At 45.1% G+C, this 18,385-nt stretch overlaps 1 protein-coding gene across 1 annotated transcript in view; it reads left to right on the top strand.

Annotated features, from left to right (window-relative positions):
* DYNLT3 (dynein light chain Tctex-type 3) overlaps positions 1 to 18,385 on the top strand; it is a 46,967-nt gene that overhangs the window by 7,000 nt on the left and 21,582 nt on the right. Inside the window, exon 2 of the mRNA XM_075333500.1 lies at positions 4,862 to 4,903. Coding sequence (XP_075189615.1) covers positions 4,862 to 4,903 — 42 coding nt within the window. The remainder of the gene's footprint in view (positions 1 to 4,861; positions 4,904 to 18,385) is intronic.

The raw sequence follows: 18,385 nt of genomic DNA, 5'->3' as shown, positions 1-18,385 counted from the left end.
TTTACAAACACTCCACATTTTAGGAGGTCAAAAGTAATTGGACAAATAAACCAAACCCAAACAAAATATTTTTATTTTCAATATTTTGTTGCGAATCCTTTGGAGGCAATCACTGCCTTAAGTCTGGAACCCATGGACATCACCAAACGCTGGGTTTCCTCCTTCTTAATGCTTTGCCAGGCCTTTACAGCCGCAGCCTTCAGGTCTTGCTTGTTTGTGGGTCTTTCCGTCTTAAGTCTGGATTTGAGCAAGTGAAATGCATGCTCAATTGGGTTAAGATCTGGTGATTGACTTGGCCATTGCAGAATGTTCCACTTTTTTGCACTCATGAACTCCTGGGTAGCTTTGGCTGTATGCTTGGGGTCATTGTCCATCTGTACTATGAAGCACCGTCCGATAAACTTTGCGGCATTTGGCTGAATCTGGGCTGAAAGTATATCCCGGTACACTTCAGAATTCATCCGGCTACTCTTGTCTGCTGTTATGTCATCAATAAACACAAGTGACCCAGTGCCATTGAAAGCCATGCATGCCCATGCCATCACGTTGCGTCCACCATGTTTTACAGAGGATGTGGTGTGCCTTGGATCATGTGCCGTTCCCTTTCTTCTCCAAACTTTTTTCTTCCCATCATTCTGGTACAGGTTGATCTTTGTCTCATCTGGCCATAGAATACTTTTCCAGAACTGAGCTGGCTTCATGAGGTGTTTTTCAGCAAATTTAACTCTGGCCTGTCTATTTTTGGACCCTTTGTGAACCCTTTGTATTTACTTTCATGGAGTCTTCTCTTTACTGTTGACTTAGAGACAGATACACCTACTTCACTGAGAGTGTTCTGGACTTCAGTTGATGTTGTGAACGGGTTCTTCTTCACCAAAGAAAGTATGCGGCGATCATCCACCACTGTTGTCATCCGTGGACGCCCAGGCCTTTTTGAGTTCCCAAGCTCACCAGTCAATTCCTTTTTTCTCAGAATGTACCCGACTGTTGATTTTGCTACTCCAAGCATGTCTGCTATCTCTCTGATGGATTTTTTCTTTTTTTTCAGCCTCAGGATGTTCTGCTTCACCTCAATTGAGAGTTCCTTAGACCGCATGTTGTCTGGTCACAGCAACAGCTTCCAAATGCAAAACCACACACCTGTAATCAACCCCAGACCTTTTAACTACTTCATTGATTACAGGTTAACGAGGGAGACGCCTTCAAGGTTAATTGCAGCCCTTAGAGTCCCTTGTCCAATTACTTTTGGTCCCTTTAAAAAGAGGAGGCTATGCATTACAGAGGTATGATTCCTAAACCTTTTCTCCGATTTGGATGTGAAAACTCTCATATTGCAGCTGGGAGTGTGCACTTTCAGCCCATATTATATATATATATAATTGTATTTCTGAACATGTTTTTGTAAACAGCTAAAATAACAAAACTTGTGTCACTGTCCAAATATTTCTGGACCTAACTGTATATAATGCACAGACACATAGAAATCAGAAACATACATATTCAAAATAAACGAAAAAAACGTGGGCTCCGCCATATTTTTACTGTCCAGCCATGTTAAGCACACAGCAGGGGCCTGGTATTCTCAGTCTGGGGAGGGCGAGGGCCATAGTTACGGCCCCCCCTCCCGCAGCCAAGAATAGCAGCCCGCAGCTTCCCCGAGAATGTCGCATCCATTAGATGCAACAGTCCCGGCGTGTTACCGACTCTTCCCGATTGCCCTGATGCGGTGGCAATCGGGGCAATACTGAGTTGATGGCAGCCCATAGCTGCAACTTAAGGGGGCTTAACATGCAACGACATCGTTAACGAGATGTTGTTGGAGTCATGGAAGTCGTGACACACATCCGGCCTCGTTAGCGACGTCGTTGCATGTGACACGTACGAGCGACCGCTAACGATCAAAAATTCTCACCTAATCGTTGATCGTTGACACGTTGTTCAAATCCCAAATATCGTTGCTTGTGCTGGACGCAGGTTGTTCGTCATTCCTGAGGCAGCACACATCGCTAAGTGTGACACCTCAGGAACGACGAACAGCACCGTACCTATGTCCTCCGGCAACGAGGTGGTCGTGACTTTCCTGTGGCTCATCTCCGCCCCTCCGCTTCAATTGGACGCCTGCCGTGTGACGTCGCTGGGATGTCGCACGAACCGCCCCCTTAGAAAAGAGGCAGTTCGCTGGCCACAGTGACGTCGCTGGGAAGGTAAGTCCGTGTAACGAGTAATAGCAATATTGTGCGCCACGGGCAGCAATTTGCCTGTGACGCACAAACGACGGGGGCGGGTGCGATCGGCGGCAACATCGCTAGCGTGTAAAGTGGCCTTAAGTCCAAGATTAGTAATGGCAGCGTCTATGACACGCCATCACTAAACTGTAGTGACAGTAAATAAACACATATACCAAAAAATCCTTTATTTGAAATAAAACACAAAAAATCCCCCTCTTTCACCACTTTATTAAAAACCCAAATACCCCTCCAGGTCCGACGCAATCCACACGAGGTCCCACGACGCTTGCATACTGATCCAGCAGCGTCTGAGAGCTAGTACTCAATGCAGCCTCGTTCTGTAAACAAAGCTGCAGGGGTAACTCCAGGTCATTTCTCATGGTCAATGATGTCAACATATTACTGCTCGCGAGAACTTCAGGGCCTCACAAGCGTTAATAGAGTGACTTCACTGACCGAGAGTGACGTCACTGACCGGCAGTGACCCTGCAAGACCTCAGATTCACGGTGCCACAGGGTCACTGCTGTATGAGAAATACTGTTGGGGGAAGAAACACATACATCAGAAATAAAAGCTGTAATATCTATCTATCTATCAACCTATCTATCTATAGAATATCTATCTATCCCGCTATCTATCCCGCTATCTATCCCGCTATCTATCCCTCTATCTATCCCTCTATCTATCTAAGAAGAAGGAAATGACAACACACATATATATATATATATATATATATATATAATATATATATATATATATATAATATAATATAATTTTTTTTTTTAATTTTTTTTTTTTCCCAACGTGCTTTATTGCATTGAAGGCATAAAAACACAAGTACCAACCGACGGAAAAACCGCGGTAACACTACATGCGGTTTTCGGGTGCGGTTTGCTGCATTTTTTTTGCCGCAGGTGCTGTAATCTTTCAGAGGGTGCAGAATTTTCATAAGAAAATTCCATTTTCTAGTGCGCACAGGCCTAAAAGACCAGGAGCTTATGCACCAAGCTGGAAGACACTCGCGAGCCACAAATCATGGGCCCATGAGACACATGTGCCACAGGTTGGGGACCCCTGGTCTATATTATTCTGTGGAGCCAACCACACAACCATTTATATATAATCAATATGGAATACTGATGGAGTATCCTTTTTTTTTTTTTTCTGTAGTCAGTCTATTGAATAAGTAAGACATGAGCCCTTTGCGTTATGCAGACGTTATAGTTTGGCAAGCTGAGTGATCATAAGATACTTTGTAATATATCTTTTTAGGGAATTATGCTTCTTTCTCTACATATGAGCTACTTTTTATCCTCCCTTTGTCTTCTGAACCCATCATTCACTCAGAAAGGTAGCAAAAATCCTTGTTTGCTTAAGGCAAGACGGACTGCCTGCTCACTCATGGATCAATTTATTGCTCATATTAGAAGTATCTGGAGAGGCTAGTGGGTACAGGAGAGAGTTTTGGAGAGAGGAAGGCATAGAGCACACTGGGATGGTGCTGTTGCTTTCCAGTAAGTGTTTTGTCTCACCATTGTGCAATTGTATGATGTAGATGTCTTAGTTGAGCAAGCTTAAAGGGATCCTTAAGGCTATGTGCCCACGGGAGCTTGCATCTGCGGATTTTGCCGCGGAAAACCTGCGGATTTTTCTGGATTTTCCAGATAAATTCGCAGGTTTTAGCATGTACAGTGACTCCCCATGTTATCCTATGGGACATGGGGAGTGCTGTGTCCACGCTGCGGATAGTGCGGCTGCCGAACATGCTGCTGATGTCCGCATCCGCACGTATAATTGCATGTCAATTATTCATGCGGAATTACCTGCGGATGTCCCGGCCCTCCGCTATGGAGATAAGAGGCTGGGACATCCACAGGTAATTCGCATGAATCTCCGCATGTTTCCCGCAGCTATTCCGCTGGAATCTCGCAGCTAAAAATAGCTGCGGATGCCGATGAGCAGCTGCGGGAAACATGCGCTCGTACCTGCGGATACATCCGCAGGTACGAGCGCCCGTGGGCACATAGCCTAAAGGATTTCACCCTTCAAACTATTTATAGCCACAAGTAGCTCTTTCAAAGACCGATCCAGCATTTCCCTTTAATGGCAGTCCTTTCCTCTGTTACTGAGATATCAGCATTTTAATGGATATACAAATGAGGTTGTAGATCTGTAGAGTCCATCACCCAGCTCTATTCTACATCCTCCTGCTTGACTGACAGCATGTATTTTTCAGGCAGAGGAACCATCAATCATGTAGTAGGAGGCGGTGCTGGGCAGAGAATAGAGCTGGAGTGACAGAGGCTTCAGGTCTACCATAGGCTATCAGCCTCATTTATATATAAATTCACATGCTGATATTTCAGTAATAAAGGAACAACACAGTATAAATCCTAGTGATGTCTCATGTACTCCATTAATCTATAATAGAGTTTTTAGGCAAACCCCCCTCCTGGTTTCCCTCATGTTGATAGCAAACATAGGTCTTCAGGTTGCACAATTCATTAAGTCAAATATAACAGAACTACCATGAAAGGCTGTGACCGGCAGTGGCAACATATGAAAACTCCTAACCACGTCATCTAACTTACAGTATCCATTCCCCAAATAATCATTTACCTTTTTTTTACAGAACACCTTCAATGGAGATGAAGCAAGTAGCATTGTCAAAGAGGTAAATCTGTTTTGCATGCATTGTTGGTTGTCCTTATGTTGCATTTAGGCCCTGTGCGCACTTACCGGATTTTGCCGCGGATTTTCTGCGGATTTGCTGCATGTTTCGCTGCAGAAAATGTTCATAACATCTCTGCAGTGATTCACCAGCAAAACCTATGGGAAAAAAAAATCCTGTGCGCACTGGGCGGAATTTGACAGCTGCATGTTTTGCTGCGGGATTCCCGCAGCAAAAACAATTGCATGTTAATTCTTTTCCACACGTCGCTGCGGGATTTCACTCCATTGACTGCCATGTAATCATGAAATCCCGCAGGGAATAACGCAGGCAGCAAATTCTGTGCGGTTCACTGCGTTTTCCTGCGTTATTCCCTGCGGTATTTTGCGGTTTACCTGCGGTAATGTACATCGCTTGCCTGCGGTTTTGCAGGGAAGTGATGTCATTATGACAGGAAGAAGAAGCTGAGCAGAGAGTAAACACACACAGATCACAGACACACACACAGATCACAGACACAGACAGACACAGACATATAGAATACACATAGAAATCAAACGGAAATATAGAAAACAAAACACGTGGGCTCCGCTGTATATTTACCGTCCAGCCGAGGTAAGCACACAGCGGCGGCCCGGTATTCTCAGGCTGGGGAGGGAGAGGGGCAGGGTTAATGTCCCCCGCCTCCCTCCCACCTCCTGCAGCCGAGAATATCAGCCGCAGCTGCACCGGGACTGTCTCATCCATTCTGCGGCAGTACCGGAGTGTCCCCAGCTCTTCCTGCTGCCGTGATGCAGTGGCAGTCAGGGTAATACAAGGAGTTAATGGCAGCGGATTACCGCCATTAACTCCAGGCTTGATTATGGCAGCATCTATGAGACAGCTGACATGATCAACCCGTAAGTAAAGTGAAAAAACACAGACACCGAAAAATCCTTTATTTTAAATAAAACACAAATAAGCCTCGTTCACCCTTTTATTAACCCCTCCCGAAACAAAGCTCTGACGTAATCCACAGCTCCGGCGTAATCCACAGGTCCTGCGCTGCTTACATTGGTTATTAGGATTCCAGGTTGGAAATAGTAAACTCACCAGGGGAATTTTTCCATCTAATCTTCCCCTGGTTACCCCCAGGGGGCCACTATGTGTCATTTATGTGTGTCTGTGTAGGATTGCGGGTGTGCCACTTTACACTTTGTTTTTTGTGTGTTTGTCCTTTTTAACTTCGATATTAAAAGTTAAGTTTTTACCCAGCTAATTTAAATCTTTATGAAAAGGCTAATAGCAGTCTCTCAGTTTGCCACTGACCTTGAAAGTCCAGGTGGCCTAGGTACTGATACCCCTTGATTTGAAGCTGGCCCCTCCAGAGGTTTCAACAGTTATCTCAGGACAGGACATCTCTATATTACACTCCTCACTTCACCTCACCCTGACTTCAACTGCCACACTCTGAATTTACCTCACACCTAAGCTCCTCCATCTTCTACTTCTAGGGCGCACACACACGCTTTATTATTAGCTCAGGTGACCAGCCCCAGTAAGGGAGTTTGGGCAAATATTTTGTATGTAGTGAACAACAGAGAAAACCGAATCCCATTAAAGCTGGCAATACTTTTTATACAGAATAAAATACACATGCAGCCATTCTTTGTGGTGACTCAGGCACAGGGCGCCACAGAGGTATACCCACCAGTGTTGTTGGCTTATATTTCAATAAATTGTAAATGCCCTACTTCCATGATAAAATACCACTATAGCGTAAACTTTTTATTTTACCCAAAAGCCAAATATCTCTACTTTTTTGTAAGTAGTGTATCATACAGAGTTTGTATTGTGATACATAGTTTCAACTACACTAACTCTACAGTACATCTGTTTTTAAAGATTCTGTCAGCAGGTGTTTGCTATGCAATGTGAGAGCAGCATGGGGTATATTTATTCACTTATATAGACCCATTAATTCCACAACACTTTACATAAATCTAAAACACTGTCACCATTGGGGCTCACAATGTAAATTCCCTATCAGCTTGTCTTTGGAGTGTGGGAGGAAACCAGGGAACCCGGAGGAAACCCACTCAAACACAGGGAGAACAAACTTCTTGTAGATATTGTCCCACAGCGATGGAACGCTGCAGTGCTAACCACTGAGCTACCTTGCTGCCCATTGGCACAGGTACTCTGATTGCAGTGATGTCACTCATGGGCAGCACAGTGGCTCAGTGGTTAGCATTTTAGTCTTGCAGCGCTGGGGTCCTAAGTTCAAATCCCACCAAGGACAACATCTGCAAGGAGTTTGTATGTTCTCCCCGTGTTTGTATGGGTTTCCTTTGGGTTCTTTGGTTTTCTTCCACACCCCAAAGACATACCGATAGGTAATATAGATTATGAGTGCCAATAGGGACAGTGATGATCACATCTGTAAAGCGCTGTAGAATTTCATAGCGCTATATAACCCCACTCACAACACTGATTGGCAGCTTTACGTGTTCACTGTGCTTATGCAGAAATCTGCCAATCAGTGGTGGGGGCGGGGTTAATCAGAGCAGAAGACCTATGAGGCATAAGACAACTAGTCCTTTAGTGATAATCTTCTGCTGTTAAAATACTGACTTTATTAAAGGAACAACACACAGCCCAGTAAGTGACACATCACTGTAATCAGTCTCTCTACCCCTGCATCCAGGGCTGGCGCCAGCACCCGGCAAACCCGGTCAAATGCCGGGGCCCTGAGCTGCCGGGGGGCCCACTCGCGGTGGCAGGAGTGGCGCACCGCTACTCAGGGGGGCCCGGTGGCCGTGCTGTCACCGCCCCCCGCCGAGGATCGCGCTTTCAATTGCATCGGCATCGCAGGTGCCGATACAATTGAGAGCAATGATGAGAGAGTGAGCGGCGCGCTCTCTCTCTTATCATTCTGCCTGCTGTGACTGTCGGCATTCTTCTGACAGCTCTGCAGCAGAGCGCGGTGACGTCATCACTGCGCGCCTGCTGAGAGGTCAGAGCGAGCGACAGCAATGGACGACGCGCCGAGGAGACCGGATCAGTGGGGGAACGAGTGAGCCGCCCCTCTACTGACACTGGGCTCCCCTGACTCACAGGCCGGCCACTACACAGCGGCACTAGTACACATAGGGGCCGGCAGCCGCTCTGCAGAGCCGGCTGCCGGGCCCCTATGTGTAGTGCCGCTGTGTAGTGGCTGACAATGCGACCGTCAGGGGGCCGGCCTGTGAGTCAGGGGAGCCCAGTGTCAGTAGAGGGGCCCCTGACCTGGAGAGGCCCACCAACCGTTTCTGAGCTGCAGGAGTGCTCCTGACCTGCACAGAAGACGGAATAATCCATCCTGCAGGACCTGCGATGATGTCACGCCCATGTGACTGTGTGGGAGGAGACACAGGATGCCGGGCAGAAAGCAAGAGGAGATTTGCAGGAGATTTGAAAGAGATTTGGACACATGACTGGTAATAAGAAAAGAGGGGACATGAGGGGAAAGGGGGCTGCAGGGTGAGTGGCATATGAGGGCTGCAGACTGTGACAGAAGGATGTGAAGGGTGCAAAATGTTTGAGAGGGGTAAGTTGGGGTACAGGCTGTGTGAGATATGGGGAGCAGGGTGTGTGAGATATGGGGGTGTAGTGTGTGTGATCTGGGGGGTGCAGGCTGTATGGGGAGCAGGGTGTGTGAGATATGGGGGTGTAGTGTGTGTGATCTGGGGGGTGCAGGCTGTATGGGGAGCAGGGTGTGTGAGATATGGGGGTGTAGTGTGTGTGTGATATAGGGGTGCAGGCTGTATGGGGAGCAGGGTGTGTGAGATATGGGGGCAGGGGAGTAACTACCGCGGTCGCAGGGGTCGGAAGGAGAAGAGAGGTACTTGTTTTTTTATTTTGCTGGCTGCATGACACATGGAGGCCTGGGGGTGCTGGCTGCATGATACATGGAGGTCTATGGGACTACATAATAAACATGAAGGACACGTTATACATGGAATATAGGGGTGCATTATACATGGAGGAGTATGGGGCTGCATAATACAAAATGAAGGACACCTTATACATGGAATATAGGGGTGCATTATACATGGAGGAGTATGGGGCTGCATAATACAATATGATGATTTATGGCGCTACATTATAATACATATAGGACTATGGGGGCTACATTATAATATATGGAGGAATATGGAGGCTACCTTATACATGGACTATGGGTGTGCGTTATAAAACTGGAGGCCTATGTGGTGCAGTATAATATATGGAGAACTATGGGGTGAATTATAATACATGGAGAACTTTGGGGAAATGCATTGTAATACATGGAGAACTATGGGGGTGCATTCTAATATATCAAGGGTTATGTGGGACCCTTTATATTATACGGAAGGCTATGTGGGGGCCATTATAGTATTTGGAGATCTATATACAAGGGGAGACAAAGATACAAGTATGGGATGGAAATGTTTTGTCCTGAGGGAAAAAGGCTCTTTCCCCCAGCACCCAGCTTTCCCATGCTCTGCTGTACATCTCTCAGCACCCAGCTTTCCCATGCTCTGCTGTACATCTTCTCTCAGCACCCAGCTTTCCCATGCTCTGCTGTACATCTCTCAGCACCCAGCTTTCCCATGCTCTGCTGTACATCTTCTCTCAGCACCCAGCTTTCCCATGCTCTGCTATACATCTTCTCTCAGCACCCAGCTTTCCCATGCTCTGATATGGGAAAGCTGGGTGCTGAGGGAAAGATATATAGCAGAGCATGGGGAAGCTGGGTGCTGAGGACAAGATGGATATCAGAACATGGGAAAGCAGGGTACTGATAGAGGGATTTCAGATCATGGGAAACCTGGGTGCTGAGGGTAAGAGCCAAGTGTCAGCGTCATTATCCTGTACCCCAAGTGTCAGTGTCATAATTCCGTATCCTAAGTGTTGGTGTACGTGGAGGGGGGCCCCGGTCCAAATTTTGCACCAGGGCCCATCAAACTCTAGTTACGCCACTGAGTATTAATCACTGTATTCTACATGAGGGTGCCTACTGCTATCTGGCTCTGCACTGTGCTGTATACAGGCTGTGCTATGTTATATAGCACAGCCTGTATATAGCACAGTGCAGAGCCAGATAGCTGCTATATACAGGCTGTGCTATATACAAGCTGTATGCTACATGAGGGTGCCTAATGCTATCTGGCTCTGCACTGTGCTGTCTGGGTCTGCACTGTACTATATAGGTCTGTGTACTACATGAGGATACCTAATGCTATATGGCTCTGCACTGTGCTATATAGGTGCTGTGTACTATATGAGGGTGCCTAATACTATCTGGCTCTGCACTGTGGTATATAGGGGCTGTATACTACATGAGGGTGCCTAATGCTATATGTGTCTGCATTGTGCTATAAGTGGGCTATATACTACATGCTATCTAGGTCTGCATTGTGCTATATGGGGCTGCTTAACGTTATATGGGGGCTGCATAGTGCATATGGGGGCTACATAATACTATATGGAGGACAATGGGGGCTTCATAACACAATATGGGGGCTGCAAACTACTATACCCCCAGAGTTGTATGTCCCCTCCACCCAGGTGCTGTATGCCCCCCAGAGTTGTATGTCCCCTCCACCCAGGTGCTGTATACCCCCCAGAGCTGTATGTTCCCTCCACCCAGGTGCTGTATACCCCCTCAGAGCTGTATACCCCCAGAGCTGCATGTCACCCCCCACCTCACAGCTGTTTGTCCCCCCCACCTCAGTCACTGCCCTCCTCTAGAGCTGTATGCCCCCCATTGCTGTATACCCCTTTCCTCAGTAATATATATTCCCCCAGTAATGTGTTTGTCCCCAGCCTCTCTTGTGATGTATATACAGCAGTGTTAGTGTGCTCTATGTGCGGCCATGTCTGTTAGACAAGCCGGGAGGTGAGTGAGGCTGTTGCCGGCTTCCCAATATTAGAAATATATATACAGGATAAATATATAAAAATATGTGTGTGTGTGTGTGTGTGTGTGTGTGTGTGTGTGTGCTGTATGATGTGTATCTATGTATGTCAGTGTATATGACTGTATAGATTTATGTCTATTTATGTGTTTTTGTGAACTTCTCTTTAACCCCATAGCGACGGCCTAACGTCTCAAGACGTCGGAAAAACAGGGTACTTATTCTGTTCCGACGTCTTGAGACGTCAGGCCGGAAAAAGCTTGTAGCGCCCCCCAGTGACGAAAAATCTCGGGGGTTTCAGCTACCGGAGGTAGCTGAGACCCCCAAGATTATGAATCGGGGTGTTTTTTTTGGACCCCGTTAATGCGATCGCCGGTATACACCGTATACCGGCGACAACATTAAAAAAAAATAAATGGCCGGTAAAATTGATTTATTTCTCATCTGACGTGATCAAACATGTCAGATGAGAAATAAATATGAGCCCTTAGTGCCCCCAAAGCCCCCGGTACCGGAGAGTCCCCCCACCACCCCTACCCCCCCTCCGGAAAATCCAAGATGGCGCCGACGCGCGCTGAAAACTCCCGCCGCCGCCGGCTCTGCATTCATTTCCCGCCGATCTGAAATGATCAAACATTTCAGATCGGAGGGAAATGTCCTCCCCCTGACCCCTCCTCTCGTCCACCGGAGATCTCTGGTCCCCGGAGCCCCCTCCGGTCTCCAGAGCCGCCTCCCCCCTCCCCCCTCCGGAGCGTGGAAGATGGCGGCCGCATTCATCCTGCACTTTCTGCCGCATGTGACACGTCACATGCGGCAGAAAGTTGTCCCCAGGTCCCGCCGTCGCCGTCGCCCCCCCCCCAGCCCCCGGTTTTACGTTACCTGGCTGCTGGTGCTCCTGCTCCGGCCCCGCGATCACAGCACGCCGCCTCCTTCTTGAAAGCTGACGGCGCATGCGCAGACAGCGGCTGTCAGCTGGATCCCTGCAAGCAGGGATCCTGCTGACGTCGCTACTGCACAGGCTACTCCACTGTGGACCGGGGGAGGGTGAGTGCGGTAATCTGCAGTCACACTCCTCACATGGAGAGACTGCTGTTCTAGAAAATGGGGGGTACGTTCTGTGAGCGTGCCCCTCATATTCTAGAATGAGGTTACTGCAGGTCACTCTGCCCTAAGTTGGATCGGGGCAGTGTGAGTGCAGTATTCTCAGATTACTGCACCCACACTGCTCATGGAGAGCTTGCTCTTCCAGAAAATGGGGGATACGTTCCCTGAACGTGCCCCCCATATTCTAGAAGATCCAGAGTCGGCGCGGGACCTCCAAAATGGATTACAGCGACCGAAATTTATTTATTTTCAATAAATTGGTAAAAGAGGAATGTTTCGGGGAGTTTTTTTTTCAAATAAATTTTTTTTTTTGTCTTTATTTTTTTCTATTACTTGACTGGGTTAGTAATGTCGGGTATCTGTTCAGATGCCGTGACATCACTAACCCCAGGGCTTGATGCCAGGTGACATTACAGCTGGTATCAACCCCATATATTACCCCGTCTGCCACCGCACCAGGGCGCGGGATGAGCTGGAGCGAAGCGCCAGGATTGGCGCATCTAATGGATGCGCCACTTCTGGGGCGGCTGCGGCCTGCTATTTTTAGGCTGGGAAGAGTCCAATAACCATGGCTCTTCCCACCCTGAGAATACCAGACCCCAGCTGTCCGCTTCACCTTGGCTGGTGATCTAATTTGGGGGGGACCCCACGTTTTGTTTTTTTTAAAAAAAAAACGCCTGGGGAGCCCTCCAAATTGATCACCAGCCAAGGTGAAGCTGTCAGCTGTGGTTTGCAGGCTACAGCTGTCTGCTTTACCCTAGCTGGCTATCAAAAATAGGGGGGACCCCACGTCGTTTATTTTAATTATTAATTTTTTGGGGGGCTAAATACAAGGCTAGGCACCCTTTAGTGCCACATGAAAGGCACTAAAGGGCGCCAGCTTAGAATATGCAGGGGGTGGGACGTTATATATGTTTGACATCTATCCATTCATCCATTGTAGCATTTTAGGCTGTGTGCCCACGATCAGGGTTTGCAGCGTTTTGGGCGCAGAGTGTTTTCCCTGCGTCCATAACGCTGCGTTGTGCAGTAGAAGCACAGTGGAAGGATTTTTAGAAATCCCATGCCCACTGTGCTTCTCTTCTCCGCAGCATAAACCGACCTGTGGCGCAGCTTCCCAAGCCTCCACATGTCAATTTATGCTGCGGAGATGAGTGTTCTCTGCAGGTAGCATAGAGCTCCACAGCGGCCTGAACCCAAATCGTGGGCATGGGCAGCTGCGTTCTCCCGTGGACAACACTCACATCTCTGCAGGAAGGCTGACACTGTGTACTAGACGCCGTGTCGCTGGATCATGGCCACATAGCCTAAAAGTGAGACATTTGTTGCTACAGCAACATTTTTGTGAAGTACCTGTGGATTCAAAATGCTTACTATACTCCTGAATAAAATCCAGTTTCCAAAATGGGGTCACTTGTGGGGGGTTTCTAATGTATAGGTACCCAAGGGGCCCTGCAAATGTGACATGGTGCCCGCAATTTATCTCAACTTTTCCAGAATTCAAATGGTGCTCCTTCCATTCCAAGCCCTCCAATTTATCCAAACAGAGGTTCTTGGCCACATGTGGGGTATCCCTGTGCTCATAAGACATTGGATAAAAACCTGTTGGGTCCACGGTTTGTTGTTGTCTCTTGAAAAAGTGAGAAATTTGATGCTGAAACAACATTTTTGTGAAAAAAATGAAAATTTTCAATATGGCAACCTAAGCTTATCAAATTCTGTGAAGTATTCGTGGATTCAAACTGCTCACTATACACCTAGATAAAAGCCTTGAGGTGTCTTGTTTCCAGAATGGAGTCACTTGTGGGGGACAGCCACTGTTTAGGCACCTCAAGGGCTCTCCAAATGCAACCTGGCGTCCGCTATTGATTCCAGCCAATTTTGCAGTCAAATGGCACTCCTTCCCTTCCGAGCCCTGCCATGCGCCCAAACAGTTGATTTCCACCACATATAAGGTATCGCCAAACTCAGGAGAAATTGCACAATAAATGTTATGCTGAATTTTTTCCTTTTACTCTTGTAAAAAAAAAAGCTACCTGGTTGAAATAACAATTTTGTGGTAAAATTTTATTTTTTTTTTTTCATGGCTCAACGTTATAAAATTCTGTGAAGCACCTGGGGGTTCAGGGTACTCACCAAACATCTAGATAAATTCCTTGAGGGGCCTAGTTTCCAAAATGGGGTCACTTGTGCGGGGTTTCTGCTGTTTAGGTACCTTAGGGGTCCTCCAAATGCGACATGGTGCCCACAATCTTTTTCAGCCAAATTTCCTTTCCAAAATTCAAATATTGCTCCTTTCGTTCCAAGCCCTCCCATTTGTCCAAACAAAGGTTTCAGACCACATGTGAGGTATCACCGCGCTCATAAAAAAGTGGGTAACAAACCTTAAGGTCAAATTTTTGGAATTGCCTCTTGAAAAAGTGAGAAAATTGATGCTAAAGCAACATTTTTGAGAAAATTATTAAAATTTTCAATATGACAACGTAACGTTAACAAAATCTGTGAAGTACCTGTGGATCTAAAATGCTCACTATACCCCTAGATAGAAGCCTTGAGGGGTCTAGTTTCCAAAATGGTGTCACTTGTGAGGGGTTTCTTCTGTTTAGGTACCTTAGCGGACCTGTAAATGCAACATGGTGCCCGCAATCTATTTCAGCCAAATTTGCTTTCCAAAATTCAAATATTGCTCCTTCTGTTCCGAGCCCTCCCATTTGTCCAAACAGAGGTTTCTGACCACATGTGGGGTATCGGCGCGCTCATAAGAAAGTGGGGAACAAGTTTTGGGGTCCATTTTGTTGTGTTATTTCTTCTAAAAGTGAATAAATTTGGGTTAGAGCAACATTTTTAGGTAAAATTTAATTTTTGCTTTTTTTCATTCCACATTGCTTTTGTTCATGTGAAGCACCTGAAGGGTTAATAAACTTCTTGAATGTGGTTTTGAGTACTTTGGGGGGTGCAGTTTTTATAATGGTGTCACTTTTGGGTATTTTCTGTCATCTAGGCCTATTGAAGTCACTTCAAATGTGATGTGGTCCCTAAAAAACTGGTTTTGTAAATTTTGATGTAAAAATGAGAAATCGCTGATAAACTTTGAACCCCTCTAACTTCCTAACGAAAAAAAATTTTGTTCCCAAAATTGTGCTGATTTAAAGTAGACATGTGGGAAATGTTATTTATTAACTATTTTGTGTCACAGAAATCTCTGGTTTAGCGGTATAAAAATTCAAAAGTTGAAAATTGCAAAATTTTCAAAATTTTTGCCAATATTCAATTTTTTTCATAAATAAACGCAAAAAATATTGTCCTAAATTTGGTACTAACATGAAGTCCAATATGTGACGAAAAAACAATCTCAGAATCACCGGGATCCGTTGAAGCGTTCCAGAGTTATAACCTCATGAAGTGACACTGGTCAGAATTGCAAAATTTGGTCTGGTCATTAAGGTGAAAATTAGCTCCGTCACTAAAGGGTTAAATAAGTATGCGTACATATGCCTGTATGTATCTGGGCATGTCTATGTGTGGATGGGGCCCACTGAGACTCTTTCGCCCAGGGCCCACAAAAACCTGGAGCCGGCCCTGCCTACATCATGCAGCTCTCAGATTACATAGCAAAAATCTGGTAACAGATTACCTTTAACTAAATCTTCCAGAATAAGTGAATTGTACATGTCTAAAATTCCCTTGGTATTAAGATATAGCCCAATTAGACAGACGTCATAGGTTACAGTAAGTAAAGCATAGTGTATTCATGTAAATAGACTGGAGGTTGCAATATACTCACCTCTGGTAAACCCCTATCAGGTTTATTGCATTAACCATGGCCTTGCGTTGGGGAAATAGACCTAGGATGAAAAGTTTTACCGTGGAGAATATTAATGGTAATTAGTTGTAATGGCTGCACACTGCCCCATGGGAACTCTACGGCTTTCATTAGATTACAACAGCGGACTATGTATAGCACTTCATATAAAGAAATGATTTGGGGAAATGAAACATAAATGAGGTTTAAAGGACTTAAAGTGGTTTCCCAGGTATAAATGTTTTATGCCTATGGACTTGCTTTAAGTAAAAAAAAAACCTTGTTGTTTCTGCTTTAGTCTCTGCTGCTGCTCCTTGTATTTTGCCGACAGGCTGCAGCGGTGACGTCAGTGGTTATGCTCAAGTCTTAGGGATATTCTTTTTTTAGATAAATAGTACTCCAGTTTATATCCATAACCGATCCTACTTTAATAGTAAACATGTTTTTCTCATTTTGGGTATACTTGATTAAACATTAATTTTAAAGATATATTTTTATAATCTGACATCACTTGGCCTGTGCAGAGTTTTAAGAACATAGTCATATTTAGGCCAAAATGGGCACTTTTTTTTCTAGGCACTGCAGCTTGTAGCCGTAATAATATAGCTGTGCTCGGTGTCATAGTATGGAGGCCAATTTTTTTATTTATTGATTTTTACATCAATCTAGACACACACATAGCGACTCTGATTGGTTGCAATCAGACATTCTGTCACACAGAGTAGGGGCACTGTCTGACTCCGACCAATCAGAAACGCTGGGAGTGCCGGTGGGCGGGGGAAGGAGTGCATATGCATGATGAATAATGAGCGGCCCTGGAAGTAGAGTGAGCGGCCTGGAAGCAGTGTACAGCTGCATTGACATCGGAAAAGTATAAAGCGCTTGCTTTATTCTTATATTCTTTCCTTTTCTTTGATATTTTTTTTTTTTTTTTTATTACGCAGGTGGTTGGAACTGGATCATTAACCAGAGTTCCCTGAGAACTCCGGGCCTGGGGTTGGTGCTCGGGTTCTTTTGAACCCACACAGATCTAGACTTTTACAGTCCAGGTCCACCCATCACTACTTCTAGATCATATATTAGTGTAAAAAAAAGAGCAGACACCAGCCTATGTGGTATCAATGTAATCAGAAAAATTACTGAAATGTATCTGCAAAAGTGAATTTATTTATTTTAAAATTGTTATATGTGAAATTGAAGACAACTGTGTTCCGTCATTGCTTGCTTTTCCTTTATTGTAAGGTTTAAAAAAAAAAAAAAAGAAAAAATGAAAGAATAAGAAAACAAAACAAACAATTTTTGCAAAGGTAAAACCTGTTAAATAGAGACAAAGGAACATTTTATCATTTGTCTTGGGCCCGGAATACATGCAGGGGATGTCGTTAATGACATGCTGTAGTCGCGTATACCACGTCGTATCTGTGACGGACACATGACATAAATCTAGACAGGAACAACATCCCTATTCATTTTCTGCAACTTAGTAGGCAATTCATGGCAGCTGGAAACACTGAGCACTGGAGAATAATTCCTTTTAGAATTGTTACTGCGGACTTTTCTATGAATACATCATTTTCATACTTGTATAGATCTATATTTACTCATTTGGATACAAATAATAGTAGCTTTGTCTGATTCCAGAGATTCTGCTATTTTTGATATGAAGAATAGGGCTACAGACTGTGTTTTTCTTACTGTTACAAAGAAATAAAAAGCAATAAATCAAGCAGAATAGGAAATCCAAACAAGCAATGTGAACATAGCTTTAGCTGATAATGTTATTTATAGTATTTTAGATCTGCCTATGGACACTAAACAGTCAGCAGCGGCATGGAATACTACATTTTCAGGCTTAGTTTGCTTGTAATTTGGACTGTTAAGGGTACTTTGATATCCGAGAAGAGTAAAGTCCTGCACTACACGTGCTAACCTGTTACCACGTGAGCTCACTCACAGGCAGGACAACACAGCTCCAGCTGATCATACGGAATCCGGAACAGCGTGCAGGTCAGGCAAAGGAAGAAAGTCCCAGTAATCCAAGATGAGAAGAAATAGACCGCACAGTAGCTGCTTTACCGGTAATTCTTTATTCCATCATCAAAGGTGCAGGATATAAGCGGGCGGGAGGAGACCTAGAAGCGGCCCCTCGCTGCGTACGACGGCCGTTTCGCCTGTAATTAGGCTTCTACGGGTCCACATGTGGGATAAGTCAGGCCCTCCTTAAATAGGAGAGCGCCTCCAGGTGACCTCACTGCACATAAAAATACAAAGTGAAGTATATAAACAATAAAAGATACAATGCATTCACAATTGTATACATTATGTATCACATTAAAAACATTGTTAAAAAAAATCCAGAGATAAATTGTATACAAGACTCAGGGTACAAAGTTGCCATTTTAACATGATAATACATGATTTTACACAAAAGTTCTTATATATAGTCAATATTTGTCTACACATTAATTTTATGTTAGCCCCATCAAAATTTCGGCATGTTCATGCATATATGAAACAGAAGAAACCTACTATCATAAAAATACTGATAGATCATTACGGTCATTTATTCCCAACGCCCCCTGTGCTCCATATTTAATTATTAGCTTTGCCTCCCTCTGTAATAATAATTTATGGAGGTCCCCTCCTTGTGGGGGGAGT

Source organism: Anomaloglossus baeobatrachus, chromosome 2, assembly GCF_048569485.1.
Source record: "Anomaloglossus baeobatrachus isolate aAnoBae1 chromosome 2, aAnoBae1.hap1, whole genome shotgun sequence".
NCBI lineage: Eukaryota > Metazoa > Chordata > Amphibia > Anura > Aromobatidae > Anomaloglossus > Anomaloglossus baeobatrachus.
This window is presented reverse-complemented; position numbering and strand designations above follow the sequence as displayed.